This window comes from Atractosteus spatula, chromosome 3 (assembly GCF_055471065.1).
Source record: "Atractosteus spatula isolate fAtrSpa1 chromosome 3, fAtrSpa1.hap1, whole genome shotgun sequence".
Classification (NCBI taxonomy): domain Eukaryota; kingdom Metazoa; phylum Chordata; class Actinopteri; order Semionotiformes; family Lepisosteidae; genus Atractosteus; species Atractosteus spatula.
Window position 1 is genome coordinate 8,538,617 of NC_142708.1, and position 14,016 is coordinate 8,552,632.

Below are 14,016 nucleotides of genomic sequence, written 5' to 3' on the forward strand. Positions count from 1 at the left end.
TAGTAGCGGGATATTTTCCCATCTATGTATCAAGGCAAAAAGGTGACAAAGTTATAATGAACAATTATGTGTCCATTTAAGCATATACAGTATATAGATACATAAATATGCTTACTTTTTTGTGGTCCATACTGTTTATCCAAAAAGATAGGAGAGACACTCCATAAAGCTAAAAGACAGTCCTTAAATTAAAAGAAAAAAAAACTAGGAAGGTTACATCAAAGATAATTAAGGAAATGTTCTCAAAGAATAACTAGAACAACTTTGTAGATGCAGAACTGCAGAATGCAGAATGAAACACTGAACTGAACTTCTGCTACCCTGTATTTAAAAGCAGCGGATATTGTGAAACAGTTTCTGTTTGACTGGTGTTTTTACTCCTACTAACTCTGTGCAATAGGTACAGTATATCTTGTTTTCCTGTTCAAACACTGTTGTTTCTGTACCAATAATAGCAGTAAAATTTACAGTAAAATCGGCCACATTTGGCACATATTTAGATTTCATTTCACAGTCTTCACCAATAGAAGTTAAAAAGAAATTAAAGGCAGCCCACATCACAAGTTGTCCATCCAGGTATACTGTTACAAGTTGTCCATCCAGGTATACTGTAGCATGTCAAAATTCCACACCCACTTCTATGTCCTGAGCTAGAGGATATTTTTCTAGTACAGAATTTAAGAAGATGAAAACATTAGAAGGGTTACAAATCGCCATCATTAACAATAGCTTTTGTTAGTTGTTCTACATACTGGTGACACTGTAAAACATTTTGTATTCACTTTTCTTTACACCTGTATTCCCAGTATTTTCCACTGGTGGTTTAGTCCCTGTATTGCATTGCTGAACCATTGCAGAATCATTTAACTTGATTCTGTGAATGCTTTAACAATACATGCTAACAATGTCAGTTGTTGTGTCTAAAATGTATGAATGTGTGTGTCCTGAAATGGACTGGTGTCCCATCCTGGATATAGTCCTGTCTTGAGCCCTAACCTTCCAGGAAAGTTCCTGGATTTCAAAGACCCTTACTGGGAATAAGCAGTTTTTTTGATGATGGACAGAATATTTCAATTGTTAAAAATGCCATACCGATGTATAACCACTTGGATAACTCACTTTCCACTTAAAAATCCTCACACGCAGTTCACTGTTAGTGTATGCAAGGAATGACAAACAGCAATAACAATACTGCTGAGCAATGTACACCTAAAAATACATTAGCAATACATAGTAATTAAGAACCTAAAAAGTGAAAAAGCAATGTTAACATGAATTTCCATTTTCACCAAGATAATATATTTTTATTTTCATATTAATACAGACTAAGAATAGACATTGAATTCTCCAACCATCAGACTCTTCTGTTCCCTGTTCCAGTCCTGCAGGACATGTTCATGAAGAGATACAGTAGGTTGCTGGTCAGGGTCCAATAAATACAATAGGAAGGACTGCCTTTTAATTGGAGAGGGCAGTTATGAAACTAGTTACAATAGTTCACTAAATTATTAACATAACTAATTAAAAACTCCCGTCTACATTTCTGTTCTGGAGAACAGCCTCCGATCTCAGATTACAGGCATATTAGAAACAGATGAATTGAGATAAATGTGTAACAGGTAAATGAGTATCAGATGGTTCTTTTACAAGTTCTTCAGTACACTTATGAATAAGTAGATGTTTTATTATTATTAAATTAACACTGAGAATGCTCTAAAGCCCAGTTAACCCAGTAAATCAGTCAGTGCAATTCACTGTACATCCATCTGTTTTCAAACCACTTTATTCAAAATAGGGTCAGAGGGAGCTGTATTCTGTCCCCTCAAGCAACGGTCGCAGAGCATGATACACCCTTGTTGGGATGCCAGTCCATCGCAGGGCACACACAGACAAAAACAAAAACACGCACACCAGGGACAATTTTTACCTGAAGCCAATTAACCTACAGTACCAGCATGTTTTTGGGCATGAGCAGGAACCCTGAGCACCTGGAGGAAACCCAAGTGAACACAAGGAAAGCATATGAACAGGAGGCTTTTCTACACTAAAAGTGTTGTGTGTGGATGGAATAGAATACCCGCTCATACTGTTGAAACCAATACCCTGGTTTCTTTCAAGAAAAAAGCTGGTTGAGATCCTTAAAATCAATTAGCTACTACCAAACAGACTAGATGAGCTGAAAGGCCGCCTCTCTTTGTAACCGTTCTTATGTCCGTTGTAGTTTTTGATGAGATTGAACTTCCCTCAAACATAAAAGTGTTCAGGTTTTCAAAAGTATACAGTTCATCCAGTTGTTTTGAGGTGACATCTCAGTTTTCATATTGCACAAATTAATTTTACATGTCAACTCAATATTCTTTAATTATAACTTAAAAACCACACACTGGCTTGTGTATATGTTGGGATTTCTATTAAATTCAGCATGCAGCCTGTCAGACAAATTCTATATTTGTAACATTTTTACTTTGCTATGACATTAATATTTTATTCTAAAATATTTAAAACTAAATGGATTTTATTGGCACATATTTTACATACAGTATATGGTTTAAAATGTCACTCTGAGATAGTCTAAATTCTATTATAAGCAATGTGTTGCTTATATCAATATCAGCCATTATTGTGGACATAACTGTTACTTTGTAGCACAACTACAACAAAAAAAATTCAAAAGGAATGATGACACAAAGGAATTAGATGCATTTGAAGATGTTTATGAGTATTTACAGTATGTATAGTGAGATTTGGCTCAACCTGTCATGCTTGCCCCTGCTGGTGCGCTGTGCGCTGTGGGGGAAGCTAGCATTGGCATGGCAGCCAGCCACGGCACCACCCACCAGTCACTCAGTGCCACTTGCCATGGATACCTGTGTGACAGGAGACCTGGACCACCTGGAGGCAATTTACCACCTCCACCACTTCAGGTGATTCAGGTGACACTGCTCGGGGCTCTGTGTGTCTCAAGTTTCACTGGAATCCTGACCTCTTCTTGTGCTAAGTCTTTGCTCCCGGCTTTCCCCTTTGCTTCCCTTCTCACTCGGCTTGGATCCTGTTTGTTTACCTATGACTTCAGCTTGGATTCTCCTCTTGTGCTTTGCTACTTGTTGTGTTTTCCTGGTTTTGACTCTCACATCGTTCGACCCCAACTACCCTCAAGGAATCCCCTCTGTGCTTGACCCCACCGTGATCGACCACAATCTCAGCTGCTATTTAATTTTTTCTTCCTCCTGTTTATGTCCTGCTCAGCTGTCCTGCCCAGTGCTTGTGTTCACCTTACATCTCACTTCTAGTTTCACCCCACCAGCTGATCATTACACAAGATGCTTGGATGAGAGCTAGCTCCCTCGCTGTAGTACAAGAGGGCTGGGACCCCCAGGCAGAGAGATGAGTTAACCAAGGGGCAGCTGCAAAACTGGAAATGTGGTGGAGGAGGGATGCGTAAGACATGCAAAATAAGAGGCTTACCCACGGTATCTACTGTATAGCTTTCAGGAAATATCAGGAATGTTTCCGAATTAGTTCAACTGGGGTGAAAATGACTTCATTGTCAGCACCCCTCCCAATACTCCATTAATTATTGACCAATAACAAAACAACATTTTCTCGTTTAAATGCGCATGACACATTCAAAGTCAATAACCACAGCTGATAAAAAAAACTCTGAGAGACATTATGTACCACAAACAGAACTGCCAGCACCGTCATGTTTTGTGCGTTAACCATCACGCATCTTCTTACCACAAAGATTTCAATTCTGTGTGTTCTCTGGTGCAATGGAATATTTTAGCAATGGTCCTAATTTGAAACCTTCTAGTTTGTTTTGCAGATTTACGATCTAGACGCTGATACAGAGTTTTAGATAATGCCAGGACACTCATACTGTACAGTAGATAAAATTGTGATGTTGAAATGAATGGCATTTTTTTACTAATACTGAAATAAAAATTAAATATACAGTATAATATATGGGTAGACAGTTTAGAAATAGAAATAGAAATAAAACAGTACAAAACACTGCATATATCTTTCAAACTTAAGTCTGATTTTCTCAGTTGTGATTTTCTAGCAATTCCTAATAAGAGCCTAGACATACTGTAAATGTCACTGCCTGATTGTCAGTTGAAGATCACTGTGTCCTAGGACATTGCAGCACTGTATTTGCAGGTCACTGGCTCTAACAAGTCAGTTTTGAGGTACAACCAATGAGACAGTATGGACAGAATGTGGTCTTTAATGGATCTTCTATATCTACTGTATATCTTCTATATCTTTTAATTAATATTTCCATGCATATACAGTGCCTTGCAGGATTTTATTAATATTACAATCCCTTGTTGTTGAGTTACACATGATGTAATCCACTTTTAAATTTTTTCTGCAAACTTAAAAACTTAAGTTTATATAATCATTTATATGTAGTACCCAAATACCATAACTGCAACCCCCTAATTTAAAGTATCTAAAAAATGAAAAGCAAAACGGTAAATTTAATCATACTTTAATCAAAACATAATTTATTTTCAGAGAATGAAATATGAATAAAATATTTCGCTTTCTATTAATATCCTATTGTCTGGGAGAAGGAGTGGTGGAGACACTGCACCTCCCAAGACCTGATGACCTGTGTGTAACCTGCAGGATGATGAAGAGTAAATGCAGGTTTAGTGTAGGGTGTACACTTTCTGAATACATGTATTCATATTAATTGTAATAGAAATGTGGGTAATGGCAGTACGTCCCCCTGTCTCAAAGTTCTTAGATCCTAGGATCAATTCTGAAAAGTGTGTATGTCGAGTTTGCATTAAAGTGGGGCATAGAAATAACAGCTCTTTAATATTACCGTGGAAGAACACTGTGGAAGGTATTAAAGTAGCAGTTAAAGCAACTTTTTTCCTTCCCAGCAATAACACTCACAAACACATACCATAAGGCAGGACAAGCAAATCAAATTGTGTCACATATCAAAGGACAGGGGCAAACACCTACCAAAATATCACAAAACCGGACAAGTCCTCAAGGAGCTGCAGGCAATAAGACGAATTCTATTGCATATCGAAGAACAGGACAAGCACTCAGATTGTGAAACAAACTTCTTTCTGACCCCGCACACGTTGCTGTCCTTATTGAGCTCAATAAAACTGAATCTGCACAAGACTTTGTCCTGCTCCTCTGATGAAGAATTTTCCTTGCACCTTCTGAAGACACTTTACATAAGATCTTTGTCCCCCGTGTGTGTTTGCCCAGAGGTGGAAGGAAAAGACTGTCTCCTCTTCCATGGTGGAATCCCACCTTGCTCCCCATGCTTCTGGGATAAGCTTTGGGAAGCTTTGCAAACCTGTATTAGGTGCATATATTTATTTCCTGCTTCACAGCATTTGTTCTTAATTTGCAGTCATTTTACAAGTAGGAAGTTGTTGAACAAGCAGGAGACAAAATATGTGTGGGAAAACAAAAACAACTGTTTTTTTTTTAGTTAAACATTTTTAAACTACAAGATAGGGTATTATTCATTAAAAAAGTGTGGTTTAAAAGCACAAATGTGTTGTTCAATGTTATAATAACAAATTTTGTAGATACAATTATATTAACACACTCTACTGTTACACAATATATTATCACAGGTTGCTATGTTATTTAATATTTCTCAGCCCTTTTTAGTGTGAGGCAAAGGAATTTTTTTATGATGTGATTTGTTTTTCTGCTTTCAGGCATAGGTTATGACATGGTGTTGTGGCAGCAGCTCATCAAATTGTGACTCTCACCACAGAGATAGTGTAGAGTTAGTTCGGTCACTGTTCACCACAGTCGCTACAGTCACTCACAGACAATTCACAACTAAAGCTACAGTTAATTAGAATCAAAATACAGAACATTTTTTTACAGTAACAATCAAAAGTAGTAAAGCTGATAAATCCGAACATATTATAGAAAACGATGATAGTTGTATCATGTCAGTGGTCATTTTGAATTTCTACTCAGGTTTTAGAATTGTGGACAGTAGCAATGCAGCTGAACTCCTTGAGATCTATGAATGTGCCTTTTGCCTTTTTAACATGTGATACGGTATGTTGCATTGTCAGATTAATGCAAAATCTGAATTATTTAGTACTCTGCGTTTAATTATGTCTTAGAAAAAGGGCACTTTCTTGGCATCCAACCAAGTGTTTGCTTTTCTCCAGTCCTCCCCTTGTGTACACAGAACTTTTAAGCTCCACTGCGTAAATCTGGCCAAATTTGATTTTACCTTACATCCAACGCGTTTAAAATCACATTAATACCAGTTTAAATTTTAAGCATACAGGAAAGAAACGTGTGTACAGAGATAGTCAATTAGACCACAAAACCATAACATTACAATGAGTTTATGAAATGAAATCCAACCTGTAGCTTTTTTTTTCTTTTTTGTAATAGCATTTAATTATTTATAATTGTAGTTAAAAGTAAAAATTAGAAAGAGGTCACTCAGGCTGTCCTTATTCGTAATTTTCACCCACCAAAAATCGGCAACCTTCTGAAAAAACATTTTTAAATGAAATTAGCCATTTCTGTTTAAATTGGAGGCATAGTGCTTTATCTTAGCATCTTAACAAGAGTTCATTAACTCCTTTAATTTAACAGTGAGACGGAACTAGAAAAAACCGCCACTGTAACTACTGCTAGGGGAGTTAGCAGGAATTGCTTAAAAGCTATTTGTTTCCTGGAAATTGCAGGGAGAGAAAAAGAAAATCTTCCAGCAACACGGTGAAAAAAGTTCTAAAAAAAGTTGAACAATTACCTGTACACTCAGGTTCAGTGTAACATCGTTATGCCCAGGTTCATTTATCATTATTCCCTCAGGAATGTGTAAAAACATAGCTCTGTTACCTAACATCTGCTTCACTTCCTCAGTTTTACTCATTTTGTTTCAGCTCCCCTGTATGACCACTCGACAGCACCACAGCGAAGGCAGGAAGCCCAGCACGTTAACAGGAGACAGCTAGGAATTTATCATCGCAGCCCCCTACCCCCCTTCCTCCTCTGTCCCTAAACTCATTGCCATCGAACAGTGAGAAAATCAGGTTCTTACCCCTCCTGTGTACTCCCTTACTACCCAGGTCCTCCAGTGTCTGTGAAAAAGCCTTCTTTACAGGGGCTGCCGGAGAGAAAGTCCTGCCTTTCCCACTCGCTCTCTCCCTCTTAGTCCACCCATAGTTTCCAACTATCCCGTCTGTAGGAGGGAAGTGGAACTCACTACCACTCATTGGAACATGATAAACAATTACGGGTGGGCCTTGCAGATGTTGGGTCCCAGCCCAAACATGTCTAAGTCAAAAGAATTTACTTTTCTTCCTCTACTTGGTATTTGTGTGCTCAGTCTCTCAATGTATCCGTTTCCTACAGATAGGGGAGGGGGGGGGTTTGTCACAACTCAGCTCCGTCACATATTCAGACCTCGCCAAAAGTGCTGCTGAAGATTAGATCTTGCTTAAATTAGGGTCATAGTTTCTTTAATGTGATGGGGCCCTGCAGACATTAGAGGAAAAGGGTAACATTAAAAGCTGGCTGTAGTCCTCAGGCAAGATCTGATTTTTACCAAGTTTTGAGTGAGCATTCTGGTGTAGTTTACCGTATACTTTTCAAACTCTGCAATGTTTTTCACTATATAAAGCACAGTATCTATCAATTAGTAATTTCAGGTTGTAACATTTGAGGACCACCGGATTAAAAAAAATAAATAAAAATGAACAATATAATATGTATTTTTAATTTCAGTGAGTTTTTATACTTGGATTGATTTACTGTTCTACTGTGCTGCATTACCAAAAGGAAAAAGGCTAAATGAAATTCTTGTAATCTCCAGGGTTCTAAGATAACTACTATCTACTGTATGTAATGGTTTTTAAAGATGACTTAATGTCTGATTACATAAAATTTTCTATCCTCTTATCATTCATCCATAGTAGCTATCTACAGTATTTCATGTACTGTACATACTGTAACAGGCCTCCTTTTAACAGAAATCTGCCATCAAGAGATAAAAACGGAATTTGATATTGGAAACATTAAAACAAAATTCCATGATCCAATCTAAAATAGAGATCCGAGTTCCTCTGCTACAACTGTCCCTACTGAATGAGAGAGGTGAGGCAGATTAAAGAAACAGATTCCCTGCCTTCTCCCATTCACTGATTAGTTCAGCTGCCAAGAAAGGGGGTTCTATATACACATACTGTAGATGATACACAAAATTAGAAGACCAGGTTAGTGTTTTCATTCTCGATTATTTGTTCCCATTATGAATGTGTCATTTCAAGGGCAATTTCAGACAAATTAGGTGAGAGCTAAAGAGCAAAATCCTAGGTATATCTAAATTAATGCAAACATAATAACCAGCAGAGACCAATACAACCAGAGTTAAATACTAAATACAGGTATAAGGCCTAATATAAGGAAACAATTCCTCACAGAGTTAGCAAGTTAAAAATAATAAATCCCAGAAAAGATGATAAGGTTCTGTTCACGTTCAGTAAACTCTGTGTTTTCTTTCACATAAAATAAGCATAGAAACTGGCTTGGACTCTTCCCATAGTTCATAGGTTCCTCGAGGGTAAGACTGATACATATTGACAGGGCTGGGGAGGGATTCATATTGCAGGATTGGATGCTACATCTTCTTTTTCCAGCTCAGTTTGTCAAGCATGATCAACAACGTAATGTCCTGTACTTGTAAAAAACTTAAAATTGTATTATACTATAATATAAAACGGTTTCTGTTGCGACCAGACAAGCTTTAAAGCTGTATGTAGTCATTGGTTTATCTGTGAAGATATGGCACAAGCAGGTGGCTACCTATTTGCTTAACCAGAACACATTGAGCTTTGGGGTCCAATCACAGCCCATAGTTCAAATTTTGCTGGTCACGAGTCAGCTTTTACTGGGATTCCCCAAGAGGTTTTGCCATAGGACAGTTAAAACATAAAATACCACCTCAAATGTTGTAATGCCCCATGTAACCAGGACAAACTCCACCTTTAGAAATCTTTAAGAAGTGGCTATAAAGTAGATAAACATCCGTTTTATTCATGAACTTAAACATTGTAAGCTGAATGATTAACTTCAGAGTTTACAAAAATTATAGTATTAAAAGCAGATTTATTTTCTACATTTATGGCTACAACTCCAGTCTGAACTCAACACTGTATTTAAGTGTTTGAATTTGTTTGAAATTTTTCACAGAAGTGAAAAATTACGAAAGGCGTTATAGAGACCCATTTTTTTTCAATTTTGTTTATTAAATATCACAGCAGATACATCAATTTTTACCCTTTTTAAGAGAATAACAATGAATGTAAGAAAAAGAAATGAAGAATGGAATTAAGGAAAAAAAAGTGAAAGAGGAAAGAAAAAAAACAAATAAAAACAGGTACAGTCACAACTATATCAGAGTTTACCATAAAAAGGCATAAAGGTTATAGCAGAATTATATACAGTATAATGGCTTAGGAGTGTATACTGAACTCCTCTTTTAAACCTAGTGCTCTGAAAGGCTTATCCCACAAATCTTTAAAAGGGTCCAGTTCACCTTTTAGGATGAATCTTAAGTTTTCCAAAGAGATCAAGTCTCTTATTAGTAATTCCCAGAGAGCTCGAGAGGGAGGCTCGTCACCCACCCACCTGATCATGATTGCCTTTCTTGCCAGCATCAGAACAGGCTGGACTACTTCATAGAGACCCATTTTTTAAAAAAAGTAAAAAGTTTCAAGCTTAAGGTTTGTTATGGGCAAGTAAATTCCCTGTTTGTATGGTGTTGGAAAAACAAAGATATTTACACTTACTGTATGCCAAACCATTTTAAAAACCTGTACTGTGATACAAACAGAAATGAAAACAGTGGAGATCATACTAACAAGGTGATGAGAAAGTACATTTGTGCTATCAGTTAGAGCAGGGCATTGTGTACTTTAACTGATTCACAACCACCATCTTTCACTACCTCGAGAAACAAAAAACTTTTTCAGAAACTTTAGCAGTGAGCTTTAAATGCGCACAGAGAACTGTGATCATGCACAATGTAGGGTCTGTGTGTATGTAAACAGAATGACTGGACATACAGCAGGGTGGTGAAAAAAGGAAAGGTTGTGTATGATGTACAGAACAGTATAAGCCAACAGATAAGAGAAAAGATCTGTTGGATTGTCTTCTTTGACCAGTGTCAGTACAATAGCAGTGCCTCGAGCAAAGGGCAGTTCTTTGTTCTTGGCTTTAGTCAGAAGCAAGTCAGGATTGCAATCAAAACACCTTTGCCACCAACTGTTTAAAATACTTTCATTGTGAAACGGTATTGAAACCTCTCACACAGCAGCTCATCTATCTCACACTACAAAATTATCAGTAACAGTAAAAACTCACGTATCTTTTCGTTCACAATAATAATTTCTGCTCTAGTCTCACCAAGACCACGATCTTTCTTATGTTGCACTGAACAAAGGAGCTCAACATAAAGTAATAATATGAATTTTCTGTGAATGGATTTAAAGTTTCAGGATATTTAGAATTTATTAAAGAACCTATATAGTCAGGAGTGGTTCAGAGAATATTTATATAGGTTTTAAGTTTTCAGCACTTTCATGCCTTTAATTGTTCAGTGCTCATCTCTCATTTAAATAGGACTTTCAACTGACTACTGTACTATAATGATTATGTAATTTAGACTTATAGAAAGCTATACATTAGTACATTTATTACTATACTGTAGCTACTCTGGCTAATATTCTCACTGCAGAAGCTTAGAAATGTTCCAGAAATACAACACAAAAGAAAGTAATTAAAAACCTAAACAAGTCTATTATTTACCCTTAGTTTCCTTGATCTAATCAAAGTCTACAAGAGATCTATGATACAAATCTCAGAATTAGACCCCACTGTCATGACAAATACCATTGGATAAATACTGCTTACCTTTTATCACAGAACAGAATAATTTCCCAAGACTGCCGATGTCTTTCAGAAAGAGAGCCCTCAAAGAACGTTTGCAGATAACTCCAAACCTGAATGACCAGTATCAGTTTCCCAGTTACTACAAACAAATACTTTTACACAGCGGTAAATCCAAGCAGTGGCTTCTCAGTTGTCTTCAAAAGGCTGCTCGACCGCTTTAGAGTTGCTGAGATATTGGCTGTGCTAAAACATGAAGTCGGTAGTAGAACAGACAAGCAGAGTTCAATTGGGTGGATGTTCAAAGTATCACTGTGCACTTGTACAGTAGGTGAAAGGAGTGTCAGCGATATGGACAGTGGATAGGTGCAGGAGACATTTTATGAAGCTTTGTGGGTGGAAAGAAATGGCACAATACAATACAAAGTAAACAGAGCAGAGAACTTTGGACCTAACTACCGTATCAGGTATGCAAGCCTCAGGAATAAGGCTGTAATCAAATTGAGATTGCAAAACCACTAGATTAAAAAATAAGCAGGTTATGTGTGGAAAGTAACAGTGTGTATAATAATTAAATACTTCTATATGGAAGATATTCTTTTTTATAAACATTATATATTTTTAGAAACACAATTTAGCACAAGATAAAGTAAAATGTAAATAGTCACTTGGGATTCAGTTTGTTGAAGTAAATGAAGAACCACTGTTTTCACAAAGTCATCCATTTAATGGATTTGTTAAGTTCATATGTGGTAATGGTATAACATTTCATTTTAAATGATATACTAGTCACTTATGCTTTGCATTGAATGTTATAACTCATTTTGAGTGAATGCCAAATAACGTAGTACTGTATGTGTTCTGCTTAGCATTTGTTACTGTTATCTAGAATGAAAGAGCAGTCATTCCTTGAATCTCTGATGTCTGCAAGGAAATTCAATATCATAGCAGTGAATACAATGGTTCTTTTGTGGTGAGGTATTCCAAAGGCAGCAGCTACAGAAATTCAGTTATAGAGAGTCTAAGAGAGTTTGCATGGTCATTCACCCTAAGAAAAGCCAGGACTAAAACTATTGTGTTCTTTAAACCAATTTTAACCAAACTGGTCACATTTGTTTTAATACGTTACTACAGTTACTGTGCCTTTCAAAACATATTCAATTATTCATATTCCATTGCACATGTTGTTGTGTTAGGACCAGAATTTGTAATCCAATGCAGTGATTTTTTCCCCTTGATTCATACAACATACACAAAGCATTTAAAGCAGCAAAAATATTTGTATTGTGACATTTTGATGCAATTTGTGAAAATGTCTGAATATTACAAAACAGAAATGTCTTGTTTGCTGAAGTATTCACCCCTCTGAGTCAGTGCTTTATAGGAACACCTTCCACAGCGATTATAGTCTTCTGTATCAGCTTTGTACAGTACATCTGGATTTGGGGATTTATGTGCCTTCTTCATTGCAGGTTTGCTTAAGCAAAACATTCCACAGATTCTCCGTGGGATTCAATTCTGGGCTTTGGCTACACCGGTGAAGGACATTCACCTTCTTGTTCTTGTTATTGTTATGTGGTCATTGGGTTCTTGGTTACTTCTCTGACCAAGGTCTCGCTTGCCCTGTTGCTCAGTTTGTGAGTATGGCCTGCTCTAGGATGAGTTTGGATGGTTCCATATTCTGTCCATTTCCTGACTATCCTCCTGGGAAAAGAGGAGCTCTACAGTCTCTATCGATAAGACAGGCCCTGCGCAAAAAACAGGATGCTGGAAGCAATCTGATGATAGGTAATTTTTCTTTTTTATTGTCTCATGAAGCACTGTAAGCACTGTAACAGTAGTAACTACCACATCCCCTCATTAGCATACCTGTGTCACATTCTTTTTTATAGTTTATTCCTGTCAGAAGTTATTTAAAGTAGAAGAATAAACTCTAGTGACAAATAACAACCCTAGGCAGAAAAAAACAATCAAGAATATCTCAGGAAATAAAACAGGAAATACTACAGACAGTTTACATGCGCAGAGAGACAGGAACACAGAAATTTATCTTTGACACCCTTGAAACTTACCATGTGGTTTGTAGAGATAGACTTTTGGAAAATAAATATACCATAAGCATGATATACAGTACCAGTGTGTGTGCATGTGTGCACAGTATACTGTATACAGTATACATGCACATGCATTTTGGAGTTACATAGCAGTATTTCATAGAAATTAACGTCAAGGTTAGAAAGAAAACTCTGTGGTTTAAAATGCATTATGTGTGATGTACATAAAAACATTATCCTGACAATGACTTTATCAACGGGATGTACATAATGAGTTGAAAAAGATATTAATATGAATACCGTCAATGTCATATTTCCATGGCCTTTGTTCATTACACATACAGTGTGGAAACATACCTTTGCCCCTGGAAATACATTATTGCAATAAGAAAAAAAACATTTAAATGCACACTTTCATACTTACTGCAGCAGTTCTAATCTGAGATCAGGTTTGTATGTTGTTTGTCAATTTCATATTTTGTGCTGACAGCGAACACTTTGTCTTACAACACACTGTTGTAAATGACTTACAGTACATATGTCCTGAAGAGTATATTAATATAATATGCAAACCTGTATCTGGGCTTTCTCTTGTCATTCAGGAGGACCTTGTAGTCCCAGGATTGCCCTGACAGAATAGAAGTCAGGACTCTGGAGACCAGACCTCAATCATAGCTTCAATCTTAATTGTAATTGTAATTGTTCAATCAACAATTGTAATTGTTGGCCAAATGCTTCATGCCACTTCATATCATTGTCATGCACAAAAAAACAAAGCCTCAACCTTTTTGTTATAAGTATGTACAATAAGTATCGTATGGTGTTAGAAAATCTGATTGCACTTTTTCCATTGTGAATGTGTACTAATTCTTCCCATATTTACTGTATATGCAATCCCTAACATAAATCCCTTCACTATGGTTTAACACATTTTTGTACAGCATATTCCTTCTCTTCTCTTTTAAATGTATTATTTGAAGTTGTTTATTTAAATTAAGAATTTTCCCAGGACACATATTGTACAGTATGTTCCAGTAAAGTGCACATG

General features: G+C 36.7%; 1 protein-coding gene across 4 annotated transcripts in view; it reads right to left on the reverse strand.

Annotated features, from left to right (window-relative positions):
- LOC148837345 (phospholipid-transporting ATPase ID-like) overlaps positions 1-11,312 on the reverse strand; it is a 60,704-nt gene extending 49,392 nt beyond the window's left edge. The window contains exon 1 of one of the 4 annotated variants that reach the window (XM_088911413.1): positions 10,939-11,312. Coding sequence is in view for 1 of the 4 variants with exons in the window: in XM_088911412.1 (XP_088767538.1) it covers positions 116-130 (15 nt within the window). In the remaining 3 variants the exon portion in view is untranslated. Of the gene's footprint in view, positions 1-115; positions 213-6,775; positions 6,797-7,066; positions 7,179-10,938 lie in introns of those variants that run through there. The other 3 variants (XM_088911414.1, XM_088911411.1, XM_088911412.1) reach the window with 3 other exon arrangements.
- Between the last annotated feature and the right edge of the window lie 2,704 nt (positions 11,313-14,016).